The 23,655-nt window shown below is 40.8% G+C and overlaps 2 protein-coding genes across 3 annotated transcripts; one reads left to right on the top strand and one right to left on the bottom strand.

The window, feature by feature from the left end:
* Positions 1-5,039: 5,039 nt before the first annotated feature.
* Positions 5,040-11,553, bottom strand: spata2 (spermatogenesis associated 2). Of its 2 annotated transcripts, none has more exons than XM_086030509.1 (3): positions 11,460-11,553; positions 9,753-10,546; positions 5,040-9,040 (listed from the first exon to the last, which is right to left on the bottom strand). In XM_086030509.1, the coding sequence occupies exons 2-3, from the start codon at positions 10,101-10,103 to the stop codon at positions 7,685-7,687; spliced, it is 1,707 nt and encodes a 568-aa protein (XP_085886635.1). In that variant the 5' UTR covers positions 10,104-10,546; positions 11,460-11,553; the 3' UTR covers positions 5,040-7,684. The 2 variants fall into 2 exon arrangements, with proteins under 2 accessions (XP_085886635.1, XP_085886642.1); XM_086030516.1 differs by lacking the exon at positions 11,460-11,553 and adding an exon at positions 11,379-11,403.
* A 1,046-nt stretch (positions 11,554-12,599) lies between these two features.
* On the top strand, positions 12,600-22,780 carry rnf114 (ring finger protein 114). Its single transcript, XM_086030531.1, has 6 exons — positions 12,600-12,789; positions 16,443-16,593; positions 19,260-19,366; positions 21,092-21,206; positions 21,288-21,395; positions 21,475-22,780. The coding sequence occupies exons 1-6, from the start codon at positions 12,602-12,604 to the stop codon at positions 21,538-21,540; spliced, it is 735 nt and encodes a 244-aa protein (XP_085886657.1). The 5' UTR covers positions 12,600-12,601; the 3' UTR covers positions 21,541-22,780.
* Positions 22,781-23,655: the final 875 nt, after the last annotated feature.

Raw genomic sequence — 23,655 nt, 5'->3', positions numbered from 1 at the left:
TTGGTTGTTGTGAGCAGTTGTAATGTAATTTTCAGTCGACAGAAGACAAAATGGCCGCCCCCGGAGATAGCTAAAAACAGGTGGATTAACTCTTATTCCACAAACACAATATTTATCAGAATTCCATGTTTCAACTAGTGGGCTTGCATAGAACATATTCTTGAAAAAAAAATGATTGCGTTGACTTCCGCTTGATTTAGGGCTCTAAATTGAGTTGATTCGATGGCCACTTTCAATGAAAAACACAACTCAAACACGCAATTGTAGTCAAAATTCTTGAAAGGTTTTAACCACCTCAAAAATGGACACTTACAAAATAATTTACTGTGTTGGCATACCCTGGAATAGACATCATCTAATTTAGAGTGATGCTTTCAAAGTTTAGGTAGGGATTACAAGAGGCCCTTTCAGCTATGCTCAAATCCATACTTTGAATATGCACTAGGTTTGACTTTGCAGGCTCATCAATAAAGCAGCAGATGGTTGAGCTGTAATACTCCACTGAGCTCTTTCAAGTAAACCAGCAGTGGTCTTCAAAATCAAATCAATTGAAACTTGAGACAAAATGCCTCAAGATGTTATTCTGCTGCTTACTGAGTGGCCTTCGTAATGACCCAAGATTTGCTTTCAGTGGAACCCTCTTCTTTTTTTTTTTTTTTTCTTCCTGTCAGTCACATCACGCTTCAACAGCGGCTTAGTATGCTGGAGTGTACTTGTTACTGCAATTGTAAATCCTTTGCCCCAACTTTTAATTACTGTATGCCAGATATCGCATTCATTCATCACTCAACTGGGATTCTGGTCATATGCAAATTAATTTCTTGTACTCTGATCCATCTTTCTGGAAGCTTTTGGTGTGCGATTAAACATTAAGCATCAAAAAAATGTATCCATCCATTTATCTATCTCTCTATCTATCTATCTATCTATCTATCTATCTATCTATCTATCTATCTATCTATCTATCTATCTATCTATCTATCTATCTATCTATCTATCTATCTATCTATCGATCTATCTATCTAGTCACGCACCTCTGTTTGCACTGAAATAAAAAAAAAAACATTCTCACTAAAATATTTTGGGGAAAGATGAGCACTTATGTGGATGCAGTGAAGTCTGCATGGTACAGTTCACCCCCATTAGTTTGAGCTTATCAAATACAGACATACAATATATGTAATTTGTTCATTTCAGTGATGTAAATGTCATGAGGGGGAGGAAAGACGTCGCTGGAAGTGTGCTGAAACAGCGACTCTAATGAAAGATTTCAAAATCTTTCAGTCTGTGGGTGTTAAATTCGGCAAACTCAACAATCTCAACCTTGATAAAACTTGAATTAACATAGCATATTCACTTGCAGGGAATGTCAAATGCTAAATTTCCATTCATTATCCACACCGCTTATCCTCACAAGGGTTGCGGGCGTGCTGGAGCCTATCCCAGCTGTCTTCGGGCAGTAGGCGCCAGCCAATCGCAGGGCACACAGAGACAAACATCTGCACTAACAATCACACCTAGGGGCAATTTAGAGTGTCCAATCAACTTACCACGCATGTTTTTGGAATGTGGGAGGAATCCGTAGTACTCAGCGAAAGGCCACGTAGGCACGGGGAGAACATGCAAACGCCACACAGGGAGGCCCAGAGCCGGGATCGAATCCACGACCCCTGAACTGTGAGGCGGACGTGCTAACCAGGACGTGCTAACCAGTCAAATTATCGTTTTTTATTTGGAAGAAATGCTAAGAGAGACTTTATACAAAGTAAATTATATGAGATTAAACACTGACTTTCTCTTTGTAGTCTTTTGTCAGAATGTCAAGTTCAGGATTAGGTCAATCGTAGATATGAAACAGTCAATTCCATCACCACAAAACAAATGACAAGATCAAGTGATGGCAAGAAATGAGCAATGTAGAACTCTAATAACGCCCCCTTCTGTCGGCTCGTGTGTTTCAAAATCCTCTCATTCCAAAGCATCGCTCGCCATTGAATGTGCTGTGTTTGTAGCGCATGGAAATTGTACAGTCTATGGTGTAGCGAGCGATTTAGCTATATCTACGTCACTTCCGGTGGCTAGAGCCACGATTCCTCGAGCTTCCATGAGGTTCGGAAACACTCGGAATGAGTAAGTAAAAGCTATTTTCTAATCGATCTGTGGTTGACAACTTGCAGGAAGTGACTTGTATGTATTATAAAACCAATTACCAATGAGAATATGAATTTTAACAAACTCAGAAAAATGTTTGCACCCTTACGTTTAAGGTCACAGCATTTTAACGAAGATGTATAGTTTCACGCTTATTAGCGCATCAGTCTAAAATTGCTTGCCATTTCACCTAAAATCAATATTTATTTTGATCAAAAATATAAATGACAACTCCATGCCTTACTAGATCACAACCAGTGTTTATTTGAAAAATTATGAGAACATAAAGTGAACATCACTAAACAAATTTATTTGACCACCTGTCATATTCTCCGGTCAGAAATTAAACAAGCATAACATGCACTTACAATTTTTAATATAATATAATGACATCTATGGGCATGGTGGTTGACTGGTCACAGTGCAGAGGTCGTGGGTTCGAATCTGGCCCCGGCCTTCCTGTGTGGAGTTTGCATGTTCTTCTCGTGCCTGCGTGGGTTTTCTCCGGGTTCTCTGGTTTCCTTCCACATTCCAAAAACATGCATGGTAGGTAATTGAGGTGTGATTGTGAGTGTGCATGTTTGTTTGTCTCTGTGTGCTGTTGTGGTTTTATAACCTTTTAGACAGACAATATAACTTAATATTACTCACAGGCATATATTCTTTATCCTCTGCAAAAATACAAGTAACATTACTGCATCTTACGGAGCAGTTGTGACTGTCTTCTTCGTGTATGTCTGTACTATACTGCCCACTGGTGGCCAAGACACACACACAATTAATTTAAGCATACAGTAAAATTATGATGTACTAACTTTTTAATTTACTTTAAGTTACTAGTACTTTGTTTTTATAAAGTTTAATACAACACTTTGTATCTAAGAGTTCATTTTTTTCTCATTAAAATCATGTTACAGAAATGTTTGTTGCTGCATAATGGGTGCATGGATTATTGGCAGGGAAAGATAACTTCAGGTGTGACAGTTAATACGAGAGTGGCCATAGAATAAATTAAACGTCTGCTTCATGTGCTTATCGGGCATAATGGGAATAGGATGAGTCACTTTTAATGAATGCATTAAAAGTCCAAGCAATGTGCCACCAGTTATTATATCTCTTTCCAGCTCTACAGTATTTTTGTCCCCTTCTGTTGGATGGCTCAGGCTCCCTCTGGGCTGTTTGTCAGCACAGTTGCGACTTGACCCTGAGGTGAGGTTTATGCAGGGCATTCAGACTGGCACTCACGCAGCATTTCCATCATTGCAGCAATCGTTCTTATGCCCATCTCTTTGAGGCCCTCCTTGCAGATAATTATAGCTGCATCAGGCCCCAACGTTGTAGGGGTAGCGCTTTGATCTTCAGGCTTGTGGTGTGGGGGTTGGGGTCAACTGTAAAATGTTTCAGCACTGATTAGCAGTGTTTGTTCCATGATGCATTTCCCACCCCCCAACAATATCTTTTTATAAGCGCCCTCCTGGTAAACTTCTACAAATCCTGTATGGAAATAAAGCTGACTTGGCAGAGATAATTATTCTCTTGGCAGCAGACAAGGGTTCAGCTTATGACCTAGTTTTTTGGTATATAAAATATATTTACAGTTCATGAGTGGTATCTTCAAGCATCTAATTTGCTTAGACACAGTCATCTTAAAACAAGCAGCTACATGTTTCTCCTGAGCAGCTGCCAATTTCAAAATGAACATTTTGTGCTATACGGTGCGCTGGCATGCAAATCCGCCACACAGCCAATGAGGACTCACCAATTAGAAATTTTAATCATAGTCGCTTTGACTCTAATTCACTCATAGTAGTATTTATGCGTTTATATTTTCAGGCCTGAGCCTGTGGATATTTAGCGCCATCTGATGGTGTTATGGAAAAGGTACAGTAATCCCTAATGTATTTTAACAACTAAAGGGGCAACATCTGAAATGAGTGAATTCAATTTAAACATTGCTCTGCATATATTTCATTCAAGCTCAGAAAAACAGAGAAACATGTTTTTTCCCCATTTTTTTTTATTCCTTAAATTATCTTATAAAATATCATTTACATTTGTTTTAGTCATTTACATATATTTTCACCAGTTAACAATTTTGGCTATTTTCCCTTTCCATCCCCAAGCATGGTCACACATTGATCGTAGAAGGTCCATCACCTTCACCAAGACATTGTGCAATGATCTCCAGTGCCAAAGTGTGTGTGTGTGTGTGTTGGGGGGTGGGGGGTTGTGAGTGGTATCCCACTTATCTTTAAGTCAACCACACACAGAGGTAAAGGGAGCGTTGACCTCCAACCATTAGCATTCAAAAGGCCCAATGCAATATTCCACACCACAAAACAACAAAGATCTTGTTTGTCCAACATCAGCAATCCGTGTCCTGTGATAAGTGCAACAGATCTTTTCCATTATCAAACCCAGCACAGCAGCAGCCCTGAAAACGGTTTAGCCCTTTAGTGACCTAAATGATCAGTCTTGCTGTTCAGAATCGGGGTCCCTTAGGGACATTGATTGGTTCTCTAAGAAAAGGTTTAAGGTCTACAGACACGTCTACGTATACTTTAGCAAAACCATATAATTTACTGAATAGAACAATGACAATACATACAGGATAGACCACGGGATTCCATCCTTTTATCATTTGTTCTTCATTTGGCAATTTCACGTTTGCAATACTTCAAAAAGTCACCTCTGCTGCTGGTATGACTCACAATGACAAGAGTTGGACAACTAAATGTGTGTGTGTGTGTACACCTATAATAAATAGATGAAAAAAAATATTGCACATCTAATGTGATTGGAGACGGTGATACACAATATCCCTCAGTTGATAACTGGAGATTTGTTTTGAAATAAATTTCAAAAGACCCCAGCGGAGACAGAGCATCTCCTATAAATTGTTTTTATAGGAAAAGTGACACAACAGAAAACTCATGTTTTTAAATGGAAGAAGCAAAGTATGTTAGCTCAAACATGCCCCAAAACCAAACTATGGTCTTTTGGTAAACAAAGACTTCATAAAGAAAACTTGATTTCTTGGTGACATCAAGAGTGAACGACGACCAATAGCCTTCTCAGGAACGCTGTGCTGATGAATCCACACTTGCGGGCGTTCCCGTTGCAGTACAGAACAGGCAGTAATTAGTTTATGGGAATAGCTGATACGATTGTAAGGCAATGAGAGTTAACCAACTTAACAGAACATAATGGCCAATGTGGGGTGCCAAAATAAACTCTCAACATATGAACTGCCATTACCACTGAAAAGACTGCATTAAGTGTGGAAACTAAACTCTAAATATATGATGCAAACAGGGTTTTTTTGGGGGGAAGGAAATCAGTTCATTGGAATCGCCTCGGTGGGTGCGTGGTATATGACGTGCAACACCAAATCCAAGCTGGTGCGTCAGAGCACAAATCATACCACTAAACTACTTGCACTTGCAATGGCAGGCAGAACCACACAACCGTTACAACACGTTTGTGATGATATAATGTGCTTAGATTTCCTGCTCAAATGTTAATAGTATGTACTATTTTGTATGGACGAGGGATGTTACACAGGCTGGGGGGAGGAAGTCAGGTAAGTGTAACCACCATATACAAAATTTATATTTCACATTAGTATGGGTGTATGTTGCCATGTCAGCAGCGCATCAAACCGTAGACTCCCCATGACTAAGATTCCACATGGAGTAAAAGATAGCATTCTGGAGTTTCCTTCACCATCAACTGTAAACAACCCCAAATGTCCCTCAAGTGACAGTTTCTCCAGTGTAGCACAGAAGCAATTAAATGTCAGTTAATATGTAGTGCTAGTCAACGGTATATCAGTTAAACAGAATTCCAGGGAAGGGGTTGTCATTGTTACACACCACATCTTTTAAAACTAAACAAGTTCCTACATGTGACCATCTCCTCTTCAGATTTGGATTTGATAAGAGCCTTCATGTCCTCCAAGTCATCACAATAAAAACAAAACAAAAAAACATGCACTGAACGGTTTTAGTCACATTTAGCTAACCATGGCATCAGTGGTGGTTTGTTGTCAAGTGCACAATGTTCTGGGCAAAAATGGATACAAAACATCCATCGAACCCTACTCGAAAAACGATAATCTTTAAACTTTCCAACACGTGACATCTTAAGCATCACAAAGCCTCTGCAGCATTATACAGTACTGCATTGCATTTACAGGGGCTTGTTCACATGCGCTGTTTTGAATGTGACCGGGACAGATGCCAGAAGTACGGTGGATCGGAATGAACAAAAATTGCACTATTTTTAATGATCTCCTATTGGACAGTTTGCTTGGGATATGTGGAGAAACAACAAACCCAACATTTCAGGAGGTTAAAAGTCTGGAAAGTCACACTGGCTGGAGCGCTTTGAGGTAGACAGAAAGCATGACAGAACACTTTCACATTATATACTCTTTAAAACAACAAGGTTCATATGCTTTTAGAGAATCTGCATGCATTTGATTTGTGGCCCAGACACTTGCTGTGACTCCACCTGAGACTTAACAGGGAACATCTGATCTAGCGAGTGGGGGGCTGCAGCATCCTGGACCACAAAGGTTCTGAGATTTGAAACACGACTTGAATGGGTTCGAAGCATACACGCACACGCACACACAAATGAGCTATTCACTAGAAAGGAGTCAACATCTCACAAGTCAACCTCCCAAGTCAACAGCAGCATCAAAACATCAGCCAGCTGGAAACCATGGAGGGGCGTGGCAGGGCTCATTTACAAGGCATGATTTTATAAATAGAATATGGCATCTGATCATTGTCTCAATAAGTCCCTTTGAGATACAGTACTTCCCACCTTGCCTTCATGGCATATTTTTTTTTAAATCTATTTAAAAGTCTCACATTGTTCTACAGAATTGAGATTTAAAAATATATAACTTTATGTTAATAATGTCCAGTGTGTCTTTTCTCACTATTTTTCAAGTTTAAAAAAAAAGTTGTTTTTTTTTTCATGCTGCAAGATCAGGTCTTTTCAGCACACACACACACACCCACACACGCACCCACACACACACAGACACACACACGATATATTCTCTCTCTCTATATATATATATGTATATATATAATATTTGATCTTTTTTTTTGTTTTGCTTTGTTTTGTTTTGTTTTAGCTTACAAGTAGATATTCTGGACTTCATTTTAAATGAGAAGTAATTCAACTTTTTAACTCCAGGTTTTCCTCATAGGGGGCAAAAGTGGAGGAACTGGGTAAGCACTACATTATCACATGACTAGTCAAGAGCTGGTAGCAAGGCAAAATGTAGTAGTAGTAGTAGTAGTAGTAGTAGTAGTAAGTAGTACATTAGATAAAAGGCCGAAACTGAAAGCAGACAATGTGACCCTACCAACAGTGATGGAAAATGTACTATTCGTGGAGTTCAAAAAGATTTGTCAGTTTACGGGCAGTGGCGCTTAAGCGATAGTGCGCGGCGATGCTGCCCTTTAAAGGTGGGGACAAAAAATGGAAAAGCAAAATCCTCCGTCTACCTGGATCATCGGTACACCATGTGCGATATGGTGCCGGATTTGAAATTGAGCTGATGGTTGGGCACAAACATGTGCTGTGGATTCTTTCGCGTGCACATGTCTTTGCCATACAAGCCCATGCATGAGTCACATGACACCTTGGAGCAGTTGACGCAGGTGTGGGATGCGCCCGGCTTGTTGCAAAAGCCGCATCGCGATCCTCCCATGCTCATGCGCTCACTGTTGCCTCCTTTTGGCGTCGTCAAAGCAACGGACTTGCTTGGGAACAGCTTGGTGGACAACAAAGGTTTGTCCACCATGTGGGGGTGAGGGTGGGAGTGAGTGTGTGAGTGGGTCAGCGCCAGGGGGTGGGGATGGAGATGCGAGTGGGAGTGCGTGTTCGAGTAGACGGAGAGCTTCTCCTTGACGGGAATGTAGCCGTCGATTGGCCGCGTGGATTTCGGGTGGTAGTCCTGCAGGCTACAGCACGGGGAGGGCTCGACGTCGTGACAAGCGGAGCACAGGATCATGTCGCACCTCTGGCAGGAGGCCATCGTTGAGCAACCCAGTCCACAGCCCTGACACTTCATGCTGCCGTGGGATTTGAGCGGCCAGCCGTCTCGTGCATCTCTCGGATCACGGGAAGGAGGCCGCGAGGGCGTTTGCCTCCCGCCGGTGCCACCCCCGCCCCTCTCTGTGTACAAGTCAATCTCATCCAGCGACGAAAGGTGGTAGGACGTGTACGCATCAGCCGGGGGAGGCGACTGTGTGGGGAAGAAATCGGCAATTGGGCTATAGGAAGGAGGTGCCGCCACAGAGAAAAGAGAGATCGAGGTGTTGGGTCTGATGATCTCATCCTTCATATCCTCCTCGGCGTCCACGAATAGAGGTTCCTTCCTCAGACTCAATGAGGCTTTCAGCATCGGTTTGCTAACCGCCGCGTGCCAGTGACCCGCCCCATCTGTCACGTCGACAGACTTCGACGGTCGGCTACCTCGCCTCAGATGGTGAGCGTGAGGCCTCTCCATATCCAGAGGCTGCACGGACAGGCGAGCCATATCCGCCCCTAGGCTATCGCGCCTGCGTAGCGCCTCGGCGCAGCCGGCGGCGTCATCTCTGCAGCCCCTGCGGAGTTCCAGGGCCTCCAACTCCGAAGCCGAACCGCGGGCCAGGGCCACGACCTCTCCCAGAAGACGACACTCCGCTTGGGCCAGGAAAAGCTCGAAAGCCAACTGGCGCAGATGAGCCGAGCCTCCCGGATGCTCTTGGAAATAAAAATGGGAGTCGTGGTCACAAGTGTAGCCGATTGTGCGCATCAGAGATCGAAGCTCGGCATCAGAAATGGCGGACTTCAGATGGTACACATACGGGCCAGTGAAAGTCTGAAATGAGGAGAAGGGGGGGGGGGGGGGAGATTCCAAAATTACAATTGGCATGGACATTTCAATATTTTTAGAATTAATTATTCTATCAACTATTTCATCAATTAATTCATTCCAAGTTCATTTTGTATTTAAATTTATTTCAAAATACTTTTATAACCAATTACGGTGTATTAATTAATTATTATTTTTTATTTGGAAGTGCTTGAATAAAAATAACTTGCGCAATATCATATGAGAGGAAGTGGTGGTGCACTCACCAACATTTTTAAAACAGAGCTACGTATTGGCTACTGATTTATGCGAAGGGCTACTGCTTGTACTTTGACCTACACTTCTGAAGCTCCTTCAGGTAACTGCATATCTATTACAAGTTAGACATACTACTGCTGGAAATAATGATTATTTTCATTATAGATTAAATTGAGAATTGATTTTCCCATTTTCAAATGTGTTAATTTGTTTCAACACCAAAGATAGCAGTCTGCTTTCATGAAGGTCTACAGCAATCAGAGACTATTTACTGTTGAACGGCTGAAATAAGCAAATTTGGACAATTTTTAAGAAAAATAATGTCTCTTTACAATATATCTATCAATCAAATTCATTCAAAATTAATTTAATGACCGATTAGTTGTTGATTAATCCGTTCATTGTGACAACTCTAGAAATAAGTTATTAATTTAAAAATACATGATATGGACTTAGTTACCTTAATACATTTGAACTCTTTCTTCCAGGGGAAGAGTAATAGATTGGTGCATATGGTTTCCAGAGTGTGGAAAGCTCTCTCCAGGCTCCTGAGGTTGCCTCCTCTTTGGCAGCGAAGCGACCCTTCAACCACTTCATAAAAGCGCACCATGCGGAAACGCTGCCCTGGATCTGGCTGGTAGGCCCCGAGGAGCGCCGTGGCTGTAGAAAGTAGGGCCTCGCTGTCCTTGTGCCTCCCGTTGTCCCCTTCATGCGAGTTTGCCATCCCATATTTTTCCCCTCCATTTTGAAGGCGCCGCTCCAGTGCCCCCACATATCTCCGGAATAGGTCTTCTTTCAACTTTGCATCCATTATATGCAGCAGACTAACAGTCAGCTGGTTTGCTTTTTGGAGCGTGCATCACTCCCTTTGCATAAACTGCACAAGGATGTCACATTGAAGCATCATTTTGGCGCCCAAAATTCACTGTGTTGATAACATGGTGGGGGGAGTAGAGGAGAAACAAGACTCAGCAGCACATCCTCTATATGAGAAATGGCGCTTTCAATTGCTGTAGCTCAGCTGCAGGCTGCACGGATGTCTTCTTACGGACATCTCAGACCGTGGCTCACAGCCCAACTTGACACACAAGCCAACGTTGTTTTCGATGAGGTCTGAACGGGATTTTTCTTTACTGCCTGTTAAAGAAACATTGTGGTCCATCTGTTGGAAGCCGCATGTGTAGTGATGCAAGGTTACTGCGACTCATCAAGTCAAAAGTCCCAATAGTGTGATTGTCCGGAGCCAGCGCCCAGCTGTAATGATACAAGGCAACATTTCAATGACACACAAACACACTAAAGACAACATGACATTCGCAATTATTTGAACTGTTGCGATAAGTGTCAATCTAGTCGTAAGGGAAATAAATGCATAATAAGATATTCATTGAGCTGTAAGCATGCATTTTTGCTTCACAGAAGATGTCCAAGTGGCAGCAAAACAAAACAGAACTGCGTGAGCCATAAACTAGATGTTTTCACATGATTCTAACGAATACATTTCTTGTAAGCACATAAGGCTGCATGGTCAATTGCAGTTTGTTACAAGAATGAACGGCACGCTTGGCCTTCTTGCGCCAGTGGGAATGTTATCTGTAATGACTGTAAACAATGTTCAGCAGTAACAGACAGCACCAGTCTCCCTTTGCTAGATTAAAGAGATGGTGTTTAGACGCAATTTCCGTCTGAATAATACAACGCAACCGTCCAAAGGTTTGGAATTCTGGTTATTACAGTCCACACGCACACACACACTAAACCGACCGAAGAAACTGACATGAGATAGCGAGAGAAAGAAAAATCGCAAGCTAGCGTACTACGCCTGAGGATTCCATACCACTGGCAATAACCATTCTGACAACAATGACGAATAAATTAAAATGCCCTGCCCACCACCATCAATTTAGCTCAAACTCGAAATGACCACGTACAGTGGCAAGGGCCCCCCCAAATGAGCAAAATCAGTGAACGCCCATTTCACCGTAGCTGCTTAGCGTTAGCTACTAGGGTAATATTCACATCCAAATAAATAGCTTTTTATTTTATTAAAGTCGCGGAACAATTTAGCATCACTAAATATCAGCACTTGTATGATCACACAGAATTCGGCCTCAGTTGACGCTCGTAACGTTTCATTACGGTGGAGACCTCCAGCAGCCCGTCTTACCTTTAACAAGTGCTAGCCGTAGCTAGCGAAGCCTGCTCAACTGTTGGAAATTCCCATCAGCTCAGTGCGCATGCGTTCAACTGGAACACGTCATAGTCACGTGCTGTTTCGAGGACAGGAGGGAGAGGAGTATAATACATGAATTAATACAAACTTATTAAAGATATATTGAATTGACAAATAGTCCTTTTATATATTGAATAGAATATATAATAGAAATGTCGAACAGTAATGGTTCATTCCAGGATTGGAGGGCATTTGGCTTCTAATTCTTGAAAAATAAACCTTCCCTTTTCTGATTTTCTGCTAATTATTCATCAGTAGTAATACTACTAATAAATAAAAAAACAGTTTCTAACGTCTGAGTACATTGTAGGAGATGCAACCCTGTTAATGTAGTGCAACCCTGTCACTTTAATCACAGCAACAAGGTTGCAGGTAACAGGGTAGCAAATGGTAAGAGCGTTGCGTACATATTGTGGAACAAACATTACATGAATAATAATTGTTTGAAATATTATCTCAATTAAAACAAATCTTTCCACAGTTACAAGAGACAGCAATGAAACAAATGAGAGAGAGAAATAAAACGAAATTTCAATTTCATTTGAACTGTTTTATTTGAGATTAATATTCAGTATTTTAGGCGGGAGGGACAAGAAAAAAATGTTTTTTAGGGGATACTCCAGACTTGGTATTTTTAAAACTATTAAAACTATTTTCAAGCATTATTATTATTATTATTATTATTATTATTATTATTATTATTATTATTATTATTATTATTATTATTATTACTATTATTATTGTATATTTTTCAAGATTTGGTAAATTTACAAGTAAATTTACTCAGAAACTGCATGTTTTAGAGTATTTTGTATGTAAATTAAATGTCCTTCAATTCTGGAATGACCCTACGTGAGAGCTTTTACAGATATAATAAACAAAAAAGGATCGCAAAAAAATACTACTGCTTGATGAGTGATTCATACAATGTATGGAGGGGATCTATATCAAAGTATGTACATACACATGTATGTAGATATACAATATATAAAATATACTGTTTTCACCTATTATCTGATAAAACAATTGCAATTGTTGACGAAGGCAGTAGGCTCCGCCTCCGCACAGGAGCGCATATGACGGGATCACGTGGTTGGTTGCAACCGAACACAGTCGAGAGAAAAGAAATGGCGATGCTCGGAGGTTTCAGCGCGACACAGCACCAGAAAAACGTCTCTGACGCGAACAGCGACGTGTCAGAGTTTCTCTGTCCTGTTTGTCTCGAGATATTCGACAGTCCTGTCACAACACAATGCGGCCACACGTAAGTACTTATGTCCCCATTTGACAGCGATTCCCCTTGACATCGTCTACCATTCTTGATGCGACGTTTTAGGAAACCGATTTGAACAGAAATTGTTGTTTAATCATTTCATAAGCTCGTCTTGCCCACACTCTTGTGGAACCTTGTTGGAACCTAACCTTCTATTTGTCTTTGAAGGCCTTTGTGCACAATGCTGACGTGCGTGACTGTTGAACGTTTTTCTGTCGTCTTTTTTTTTTAAACCCACGCCTATATATGCTACGGAGTAAACAATGAGGGAAATAACAAATTTCATGCTGTGGCTTTATAACCTTTCTTGGGACAAGAGTTAGAACACGTCAACTTATGCCCATGTTTTGTGTGTTACGCCGTCTTGACCATTTGGCAAAATCGCTGCTAGTTTGCTCAGTATCAGTTTTGTTTACATCAAACAGACCTCGCATGGGAGTTGTAGTTCCTATTCGCTATTGTGTAGACTACGTCAACCTTTCAAAAGACTACAAGCCTGTGCCACATAATTGTTTGTGCTGCACTGTAGTTGCAATTTGACCGTGTAACATTATACAATGAAACCTACATTTGTCAATGTGCAAAAACGAAACTGGCCCCAATATGCTTACTGTAAAGTCCGAAGCGTGTGATCACTAGAAGGCGACTTTGATGTCCTATCATCAGAATCACTCAACCATCGTAAACAGAATAGTGAAACTCAGGTCATATTCTAAACCAGGGGTGGGAAATTTCGGCACTCGAGGGCCAGTGTCCTGCCTGCTTTCGATCTGTCCCTGCTGCAACACACCTGATCCCAATGATCATATATCATCAGCATAGGTCTGCAGAAGATGGATTACGATCCTGATCATTTGAATCAGGCGGGTTGTGCCAGGGTGACAAATAAAACATGCAGGATAGGGCCGGATTTGCCCACCCCATTTCTATACTATTGCACACATATCAGTTCAAAGCGTTGTTTTTGGATGTATGAGGTTTTGGCATGTCCCACAGACTGTTCCCCTAACTACAAATTGAAGTTGTTTTCTTTACATTTGTTTTATCGTCCATAATAAGTTACATGATAAAATAAGTCATCTTGAGTATGTATATTCTGTTTCCATGATCCTGTTGACCATTTTGCATACAGTCGTGGAAAAAATTATGATGCCACCCCTGTTACTTGTATTTGTTTGGACAAATACAATGATGACAGCAAAAATAGCTATGTTATAGGAGTTTAATTTAAGAGCTGATATCTAGCCATTTTCCATGGTTTCCCTGATAATAACCACAAATTGCCCCTCCCTGAGCCATCACATTATTGTGATGGAGGGGTTTGTGTGTCCCAGTAGCTACGCTTACATGCAGTCAATAATTGGGTTAAGGTCAAAATTCCAATTTCTGAGTCATTCGGAAAATCCTGTTTACATGCGTAATTGGATAGAGGAAGGCCTGCATTTGAATAAACCGATTGAAATGGTGACGAATGGACGTCGTGACGCAAATAGACTTCATTTCCACTTGTTACTTGCTACCGTCAATAAAACATTATGTTTATGTTAAAGCAGTCGGTTTCCTCCACATTCCAAAATTGTGGCACTGCCTTGCGCCTCTTGAGTTTCGCCATGATTGTTTACCTCTCTGCTTGTGTATTTCTGGCGAGTTGCGTACCAGACCTATGGACTTATACCACGTATGTATGTGTCTGTGTCCACATTGTGTTATTTTTGCCGTAGAGACGGAAATAACAGTGAAAACGCCGCAAAGGAATCACTTATAAGCACTTCCTGTATTACAAAGACCATGAATCAATCCAAGCACTGACTCTACTGCAAAGACGCAAGGTTCCTTGCGGTTGAGCATGATCAGAGTGTCCCGTGCATTCGGGATATTCCGATCGCTGTATACAGCACACATATTCGGGTTGGAAAGGGAGTAACTCAGGCATGATATTTGGAATTTTAAAAACCCGAATAAGGCCATATTCGGGTTATTGCGCGCGTTCACATGGCTTTTAAAAACCTGCATACAGCGAGTATTCCGGTTTTAAAATGTTCATTGGCTGCATGTAAACATAGCCAATGATCCTTGAAGCTAAGTAGTCTGTGGCTTTATGCCCATGGCAGGGTCACCCAAGGAAAATAGGTCATAGGTGAGGGAACAGACAATGCATGACTCAAAAAACCCCTATGATGAGTAATAACATTGCAAAACGTATTCCCTTGCCCGGACGCAGGTCACCATGCCCCCCCTTCTGGAGCCTGGCCTGGAGGTGGGGCTCGAAGGCGAGCACGTAATTTCCCCTTCTCATGGGCTCAATCACCTGTGAGATGGGCCATAGGGTTCAGGTGCAGTGTGAGCTGGGCGGAGCCAGGGACCTTGGCAGTCTGATTCGCCAGCTACAGAAGCTTGATATGGGGATGTGGAATGTCACCTCTCTGACCGGGAAAGAGCCCGAGTTGGTGTGCGACTTTGAGGAGTTCTGACTAAATCCTCCTCTCACTCTGTATGGAAATACATCGCATACTTGGTCCCCGAATCATTTTTATAGCTTATTACAATATTTAGAGATGACGGAACAACATGGAAACTGTTAAGTTTTGCCAGTTAGGACCCTTGTATGCACACAGGTGGTGAGGCATGCATCAGGTGTATGACTGGCTGCACTGTATGGCAATCAAGTGACAAATTTCACAACGGATGATAGGAGGGAGCCTATTTTTTTAAAAACAGGCAGCTATATCAGTAGCATAAAACTGGGAGGGTTGGCAGTGAGTGAGTTAATGCCACATGATTGACCGACACCCTCTTCGCGGGCTACTGGTCGATCGCGATTAACGCATAGGGCATCCTTAATCTACACAAGCAAAATGTGGTATGTACCTGAAATCCTTAAATTGTTTAAGATTAGGAGGAATGTACATTTTTTAGCACTATAAATTTGTATTTTTGTAACGGATTAGGGTATGTGTTTTATTCTTTTTTTGTGTATGTGTTTTAAATTCCAAGGTGTTCTCCAAGTCGAGACGTCAAAATTACTTTGACGTTTCAAACAGCGTTACTTGCCTTAAAGTGGAAGTCAATCCAAACATATTTTTTTCAAGAATATGTTGTATGCAAGTTACTAATGCTGCTAAGTGAAGGTCCACCATGTGCTCTTAAATGCTATATTATTAGACAACAATGTACACCCTCTCAACAAGCTTGGTGAATTGGGCAAGTCTCAGATGCACCTTATGGTGATATTGACTGTTGTTCTCGATAAATTGAACTTGCGAAATAAAAGGACCAGAACAGGTCAGAAAGCTGCACGTTGACTCAGCCAACCTCCAACCCATCTGTTGCTGTTATTGCATTTATGGGATGTATTTAAATAACATGTTCTACGCTGGGTATGGCTTGATAGGTTTTCTAATGATTGGGATACCAGCATATTTCATGATTTTTTTTTTTTTTTTGTTCTATGGCTTCGGTTTCCTAATTATTGGTATATTAGCACATTTCATGAATTTTTGTTCTGTGGCAGTCCTTAGAGGGTAGTTGAGAATCAGTGAATGCAGTAGTGTGCCGAATTGTAACTTGAGAAAGTTCACCCGTGTGTGTGGGCCTGCCAGTGTCTGTCCTCCTTGTTGATCATCTTTTCTTTCCCTCCCCCTCAGGTTCTGCCAGAGCTGTTTGCAAAAATGTTTGCGTCCACAGAAACCCGCATGTGCCGTGTGCCGGGCCGCGCTTGGCCATTGCACTAAAGCTGTGGAACTTGAGGCCCTGATCCAATCATCTGTGGCAGCGTGCAAAGGATGTGGAGCTCAGGTATGCGTTGGTCAAATTAGGGCTAGGTTCACACTGCAGGCAAATGCGACCCAGATCAGATTTTTTTTGCCCATATGCGAACTGTATCAGATTTTTTTATGACAGTCTGAACGGCTCAATTCTGATTTTTTTTCAAATGCGACCTGGGTCGCTTTCGTATGTGGTCCTAGATCGGATACGTATCCGATCTTTTCCAATGTGTTCGCGGTCTGAACGGCCAGGTCACATCTATCCGTCATTGACGTCATCCGGAGCCCAAAATGTGCTGCACGCAGGCGGAGGGAGACCACTGGCAGCGGGGGGATCGAATCTACAGAGTTGTTTTGCGTAACACTATTGACGTTATATTTTACTTTCATTTAATCCCACTTGAAACATGAAGCATAAAGTGGACATTTATGGCGATCGTAGCGGCCACGGCTCAGATCGATTCATTTTTTACGCACGGTTGTGACGTGACGTCATCGTTAGTGACGTCTCCATGAAATCAGATATTAAAGCGTCGCCTTGTGATTTTCCCCCAATACTGTATTTATTTCGACATCATATCCAATTACTTCACTGTATAAATGCCCCGACACGCTGGACCACATTCACTTTCACAAACACAACGTCGGTCAGAAGTGACGTCGTCTCGCATGCAGGTCACTTTCGTGGCGCATGTGTTCATACAGCAGGCAAGGCCGAGGTCACATTTAAAATGTAATATGAACGCTTACACAAAAAAATCTTTTCAAAAAATCCAAATTGAGCATTAAGACCTGCGGTGTGAACCTAGCGTAGGACTTTCAATGTGGCCTTCCTGGTATGCTGTGTACAGTGGCGCCCCTGTTTTGAACAATGAAAGTATAATACCCTTTGATTCTTAACACTTGTTTGACACTTGTTGAGCTGGTCATGAATGGCGATTCTTGATTTCTGAAATTTTCTGACTTTGTGGGGGCAGTGGTTCCCAAATGTGGTTACCCTGGACATCACCGTTTTCCTGTTGTCACCAAGTCATGACCCACTTTTATTTACTGTCAGGTTCATAAATATTTGGACACTGACACAATTGTCAGCATTCCAGCTCTATACAACACCACAATGGCTTTGAAATGAAACCATCAAGATGTGCTTCAAGTGCAGACTCTGAGCTTTAATTAGAGGCTATTTACATCCAAATCAGTTGAACTGTGTAGAAATTGCAACACATTTTATATTGTGACTTTCATATTTTTAGACCAAAACTAATTGGACAAACTAAGCAGTCATAAATCAGATTGTTAATTTTCAATACTTTGTGCCAAATTGTTTGCAATTAAAGACAGCCTGAAGTTTGGAAGCCATGGACATTACCAAACGCTGTGTTTCGTCTCGGGTGATCTGCGTTGTGAAGCGCTGTCCGATGAGTTTTGAAGCATTTGGCCGGACGTGAGCAGATAATATTGCCCGAAACACTTCAGAATACATTCCACTGCCTTTGTCAGCAGTTACATCATCAATGAAGAGATCCAGTTCCACTGGTAGCCATACAGGCCCAGGCTATGACACTACCACCACCATGCTTCACTGATGAGGTGGTATGCTTTGGATCTTCAGCACTTTCTTCCTTTCTCCATACTTCTCTCTTTCTGGTACAAGTGATCTTTGTCTCATCCGTCCATAAGATGTTGTTCCAAAGGCTCTTTTCGATATTTGTTGGCAAACTCGAATCTGGCCTCCTGTTTTGATGCTCACCAATGATTTACATCTTGTGGTGAAACCTCTGGTGAAGTTGTCTCTGAATTGTTGAGTTGGACACAGATACTCCCACCTCCTGGAGAGTGTTCTTGATCTGGCCGACACATTTGTTTTCCGTGGTCTTTTGGGTCTTTTAGTGTTGCTGAGCTTACGAGTGCGTTCTCTTTTTCAGAACCAAACTGTGGCCACACCTAACGTTTTTGCTATCCCTTTGATGGATTTGTTTTGATTTTTGGCATGCTTCACTTAAAGTGACAGCTCTTTGGACTTCATGATCTCACAGATTCCAAATTAATATACCACACTTGAAATGAACTTCAGACCGTGAATCTGCTCACTGTAAGTAAAGCATTTAGGGAATACACGCTTGTCCACGGTACAGCTGAGTAGCCAATTACCTTTGGTCCCTTAAAAAGGCGGGAAGGCACAATATATAAAATGTGACTGTTCATCTGATTTTGATGTAAATAGCCTCAAATTAAAGCTGAGTCTGCACTTAAAGCACATCTCGATTGTTTCATTTCAAATGCATTGTGGTGTTGTACAGAGTTGGAATTGTGTCAATGTCCAAATATTTATGAACCTGACTGGAAGTTAAGAATAAAAAAGATGTATTGTTCAGAATTTGCATTTGAAAACATATATCACAGAGTCCCTTAAGAAAATGAGGATGAACATGATAACTGCATGTACAAGAAATAATTTTGGTCAAATTAAATATCACAATTGCTGAAAATATGAGCACCCTCCAACCACTTGGCACTTTTCTTTGTAGGAAAATGCAACATCAATATTCTGTCTTTTTAGGAAATTAAGAATGTGGTCAGGTTCAGCTGCAACCTCTTCCAAGCCGTCTGTGACGCACTAGTTGCATATTTTCCTGAACGTTTTTTTTTTTTTAAATTTTTTAAGTTGGGTTCTTGATGTGTTGTCTTCCTCTTTAGGTTGGCCTTTCTCAGATGAGACTCCACACAGGTGCTTGCCCGAAATACCAGGAGTATATTGAGGAAGGAGTTAGGACCACTGCCCAGAGCCAGCCTGCTATCATCAGGTCAAGAAATAAAACAGAACTGTCTCAGCTACCACTTGCAGTGTCTTCTGCAAGGTGTACTAAATTAATAAAATGGTGTTTAAGCACAGATGGGGATTAATGAGAGCCTACCATGAACAAATTTGAATCCCCCTCAGGCAAATTAGAGATTTGATACCGCCATCAGGCAAATGCACAGTTATGCAAGGACTTAGTGGGGGAAACAAACCTGCTAGAACAGGAAAGTACAAAAGAACGTAGTGTTGTCATGCTCTTCATGGCGCCGATAACAGTCTCACTGGTGCGTTCTACTGCCGGTAGCGAAAGATAAAAGCAAAAAAAAGAAAAATATGATGCTATAGTACTTCATAAAAATATACAGTAATGACAAATGTAATGTAAAGAAATTTTATTTATTGTATGTAATATTGTATTTAAAAATAAAATTACCTACAGTTTTACATTAGCATACTTCAAAGTTATGTGGTGGTTTTAAATACATATGTAATTGTAATTGCTTTATGTGTAGTTTGGCAGCAAACCTCATTTGGGAGTGGCAATGAAAACTTTGAATTGTCTTAATGAATCATTCACTATGTGCTAGGGGTGTAATGGTACACGTGGGTGTATTAATACGTTTCGGTATGGCATGTTTGTTTCAGTCCCACTTGCGTTCGGTTCGGTCCACTAATTAGCGTGTGTTTACGCTCGGGCGCTACTGACAGTTGCACGCGAGAGAGGAGCCAGAGCTCGAAGGTCCCCCCCATACTCTGCGGTCTCCTGTTTGGAAACATTCTGGCTTTCCTGTTAAAATCGCCGATGGGGAAAGGTATGTGGAGGAGTCCCAAAGTTGTGTGCCGACATTGCTACATGAGATTGGCGGCTATTTTGCAAATACTGTAGCACGTCTAATTAAATTAAATAAATAACATTTCAATGCCTAAAAAGTGTATACAATTTCATAAAGACTTTTTAACGATACTCTATTTTTTTTATTATAAAAAGAGTTTTAATATAGTTAGCAATAATTGTAACTGTTGTTGTATGTATTTTTTTTATCTCAAAAAGTGTTGTCTGTTTATATGTAGTGTAATGACAGCTTGTCTTTAACTTGAATACTTAGATGTGTCATAGTCATAGGCTGTTGTTGCTGAGTATTTAAAGATTTCAGTGTCTTAATAATTTACAAAATTAAGAGATCTTTATTGTTAGTGTATTTTTAATTCTGGTGTAATTCCTTAGAATATCATCCGAATGGTTCGCTTTCATTTATTTTTTCAAAAAAATTTACCATTTACTTGTCATCTTTTCAAAATAAACATATATTTAAAAAAAACCCGTTTTTTTCCCTAAAATATACCGAACCGAAGTTTCCAAAAAAACGAACCGAAATGTGATTTAGCGTACCGTTACACCCCTACTATGTGCTAAACTGCTGCTTGTTATTAAGTGGATTGAGTTCACTGCCACCATAGAAAGTTTCTATTTTACATTTTTGCTCGCAAGCCAAAGTAAAACAAACAACCAAAATGTGTTTTTAATTGCCCGAACTGGTAAGTCTGGTCACATGCATTTCAAGAGACCATTGTAATTCTTTCATCAATAGGTGGTGGCTCAATGCTGTATCTATTAAGGTCCAGCTTGATGGAAACCACACTTCTGAGAAACAGCATTGTGATCCAAGACAAACAAACAAAAATTTAGGAACAAGCTGCGTGACCTAGATAGTTGTTTGTGTCATTACAGTCCAGTGCCAAATCGTTACACTTTCACCTGCCCTTACTGCAACTGCCAGAACCTCGATCAAGACGGCCTGGTTGAGCACTGCACTACCCAGCATGCCCGCGATGCACGGCAAGTGGTGAGAAGTCCTTTTCACGCTGCCACGTCAACTGCATCTTAGGCACGGCTGAAACGTGATTTATCCTTCATGTCTATCTAGGTTTGCCCCATATGTGCCTCCATGCCGTGGGGGGACCCAAACTACCGGAGTACTGACTTCTTCCAGCACCTCAAGATTAGACACACTTTTTCATATGATACCTTTGTTGTAAGTTGGTGCTTTCACCATGACACTGTCATCCCGTCGATTCCAATCAAAATAACATGCTTATTCATGTTTTGCGCAGGATTACTCTACAGATGAGCACACAATGATCCAGGAGGCTTTACAGCGCTCCCTTCTGGACAACTGAAGTGTGAAGAAAGAGGAAAGCGACAAAAGGGAGGCTGGGGGATGTGATGTCTTCAAAAGGCAAAGCAGCACGCTTGTTTGGTCATTGAAATGGTGGATGGTTAATGAGTTTCACAAAAGATTGTACTCTTGACTTTAGAGGTTTGTTATGACAGAAATAAACCATGCAACACACTTGAAGAGCATATTGTCTGATGTAGGTGTGTTGCTGGTGGCATCGTCTCATTATCTTTCTATCCAGTGCAGCCTATTGAATATTTACTAACCAATAGAGCAGTTCACTAGTTAATGGCATAGTGTCATTAAACCTCTGATTTGCAAACCACATTCCTTGTCAGTACAAGGGCAGGGTACTACCAATAGATGGCTAACTTGCCAGCAAACCTGACTTCACTGAAGAGTTAACATTAATAATTTATGGGAATTTCACAATGAGCGTGGTTCATACGATAGGAGGAGGGTCTTATTTTCTTTATATTTTATGTATGTATGTATTTTTTTTTTTTTTTTTATAAACACATTTTGTGTAGTGTGTGTGTTCTGGAAAGAAATATGAGAGGGTCAAACTCACTGATGTTTTCTCTGAATATTTCCCCCTTGTCATTGTGCCTGTTGGTAGATGTTTTTCCACAGTTCCAAAATCATAGGGCTAATGGTTCACTCAACCAACTTAATGCAAGTGTGCCGTACTGGCAGCCACCTTGGTTATTTACATGTGGCGAATATTTGTGCATGTATTTTGGCCACTGGAGGGCAGTAGCATTCCACTCCTACAGGCCAGTGGACAGTTGATACCGTACTTCCGTACTTAAATGTGCTCTACTGCTGCTCTTCAAAAGATTTATCTTGAAGTAGTCTGACTACAACATACATACACGTGCAGTTCTTGGTCCAGCAAAAATAACAGTCGCTTCACTTGTACTATACAGGAACTCAAAATGTATCTTACTTGTTCGATTTGTTTTGTCATGTTTACCACTAAAGTTGCTCGGTTCATACTTCATTACTGCTGAGTATTCTGGAAATTTGAAAATAAACAATAGGCCAGTCTTGTGCTTCCCTCTAAGTGGCAGCAGATTGTTAAACGACTATTTCAATTTAATATCACCCGATGTCAATGTTATGTATCTAACGTCCAACGTGTTTTTCTTTTCTTTGCTATACACCATTATTTTCCAATTGTATTATGAACAAATTATCAATAGTCACACTGCACAATAAACCCAGATGAAGTAGCTGTACAGCTTTTGATTATTCAATGATTTGAGTAGTTGGCAGTTTCCATTCAATTGTGGATTAATTTGGTTTCACACTGTGTAATCAGCAACCACAACATGACCGGTATGACTGTTGGCATACTTTTATTAGACCCTCCCACACGCACACCAAAAACATATAGAGTACAAGCATATTTAACGCTTTGGTTTGAAGCTATCAGTGAGGCATTCATTTAACTTGCTAAAATGTCTTTCGTAATACCTGAGTAATTTTGAAGTACTGTAGAATTTTATTAGTCAGTGTTTTTCAAAATTTTTTGAGTCAAGGCACATTTATTTCATTGAAAAAATCCCACGACAAAAAACAAACAAACTTATTTTAACAATATAAATGTTACATTGTTTATGTAAGCATTTTTTAACATTGAAGAATGACGTTATATGATAACGTCTTCAATAGGAACTAAATTAACACAAAGAAAAAAGTATTTTATAATGTTTCATATTTTGATATTTGTTTGGATAAACATGCAACACTAATTTGCTTGTCTCTAAACAAAGACAATTAGCTACCTGCTGCTGTTGCCACCTGCTGGTATGGAAGAGTACTAATATATATATATATCGTAACAGCTAACTTGACTTTCGATTTCGACGTCTCAGCTTTCCACATACATCAACACAACGCTATCCCGAAGTCATATTCAGTCGCTAATTTAGGACACTAACAAACCGCTAGTTAATTACGCTCATTAATCATTGTATGATATGGCACAAGTTTCCGGCGTATATCATTATCAACAAGTGCCTGGCTGGTAGTTCAACAGCTCCTTGGCTTACTTTTTCAATTTTATTGTGGAGATTTTTTTATAATGCGCTGTCCATATGTAAAGGAAGGT

The sequence above is a fragment of the Filicampus tigris genome, chromosome 1 (genome assembly GCF_054856515.1).
Source record: "Filicampus tigris isolate MCC_2025a chromosome 1, RoL_Ftig_1.0, whole genome shotgun sequence".
Lineage (NCBI taxonomy): Eukaryota > Metazoa > Chordata > Actinopteri > Syngnathiformes > Syngnathidae > Filicampus > Filicampus tigris.
This window is presented reverse-complemented; position numbering and strand designations above follow the sequence as displayed.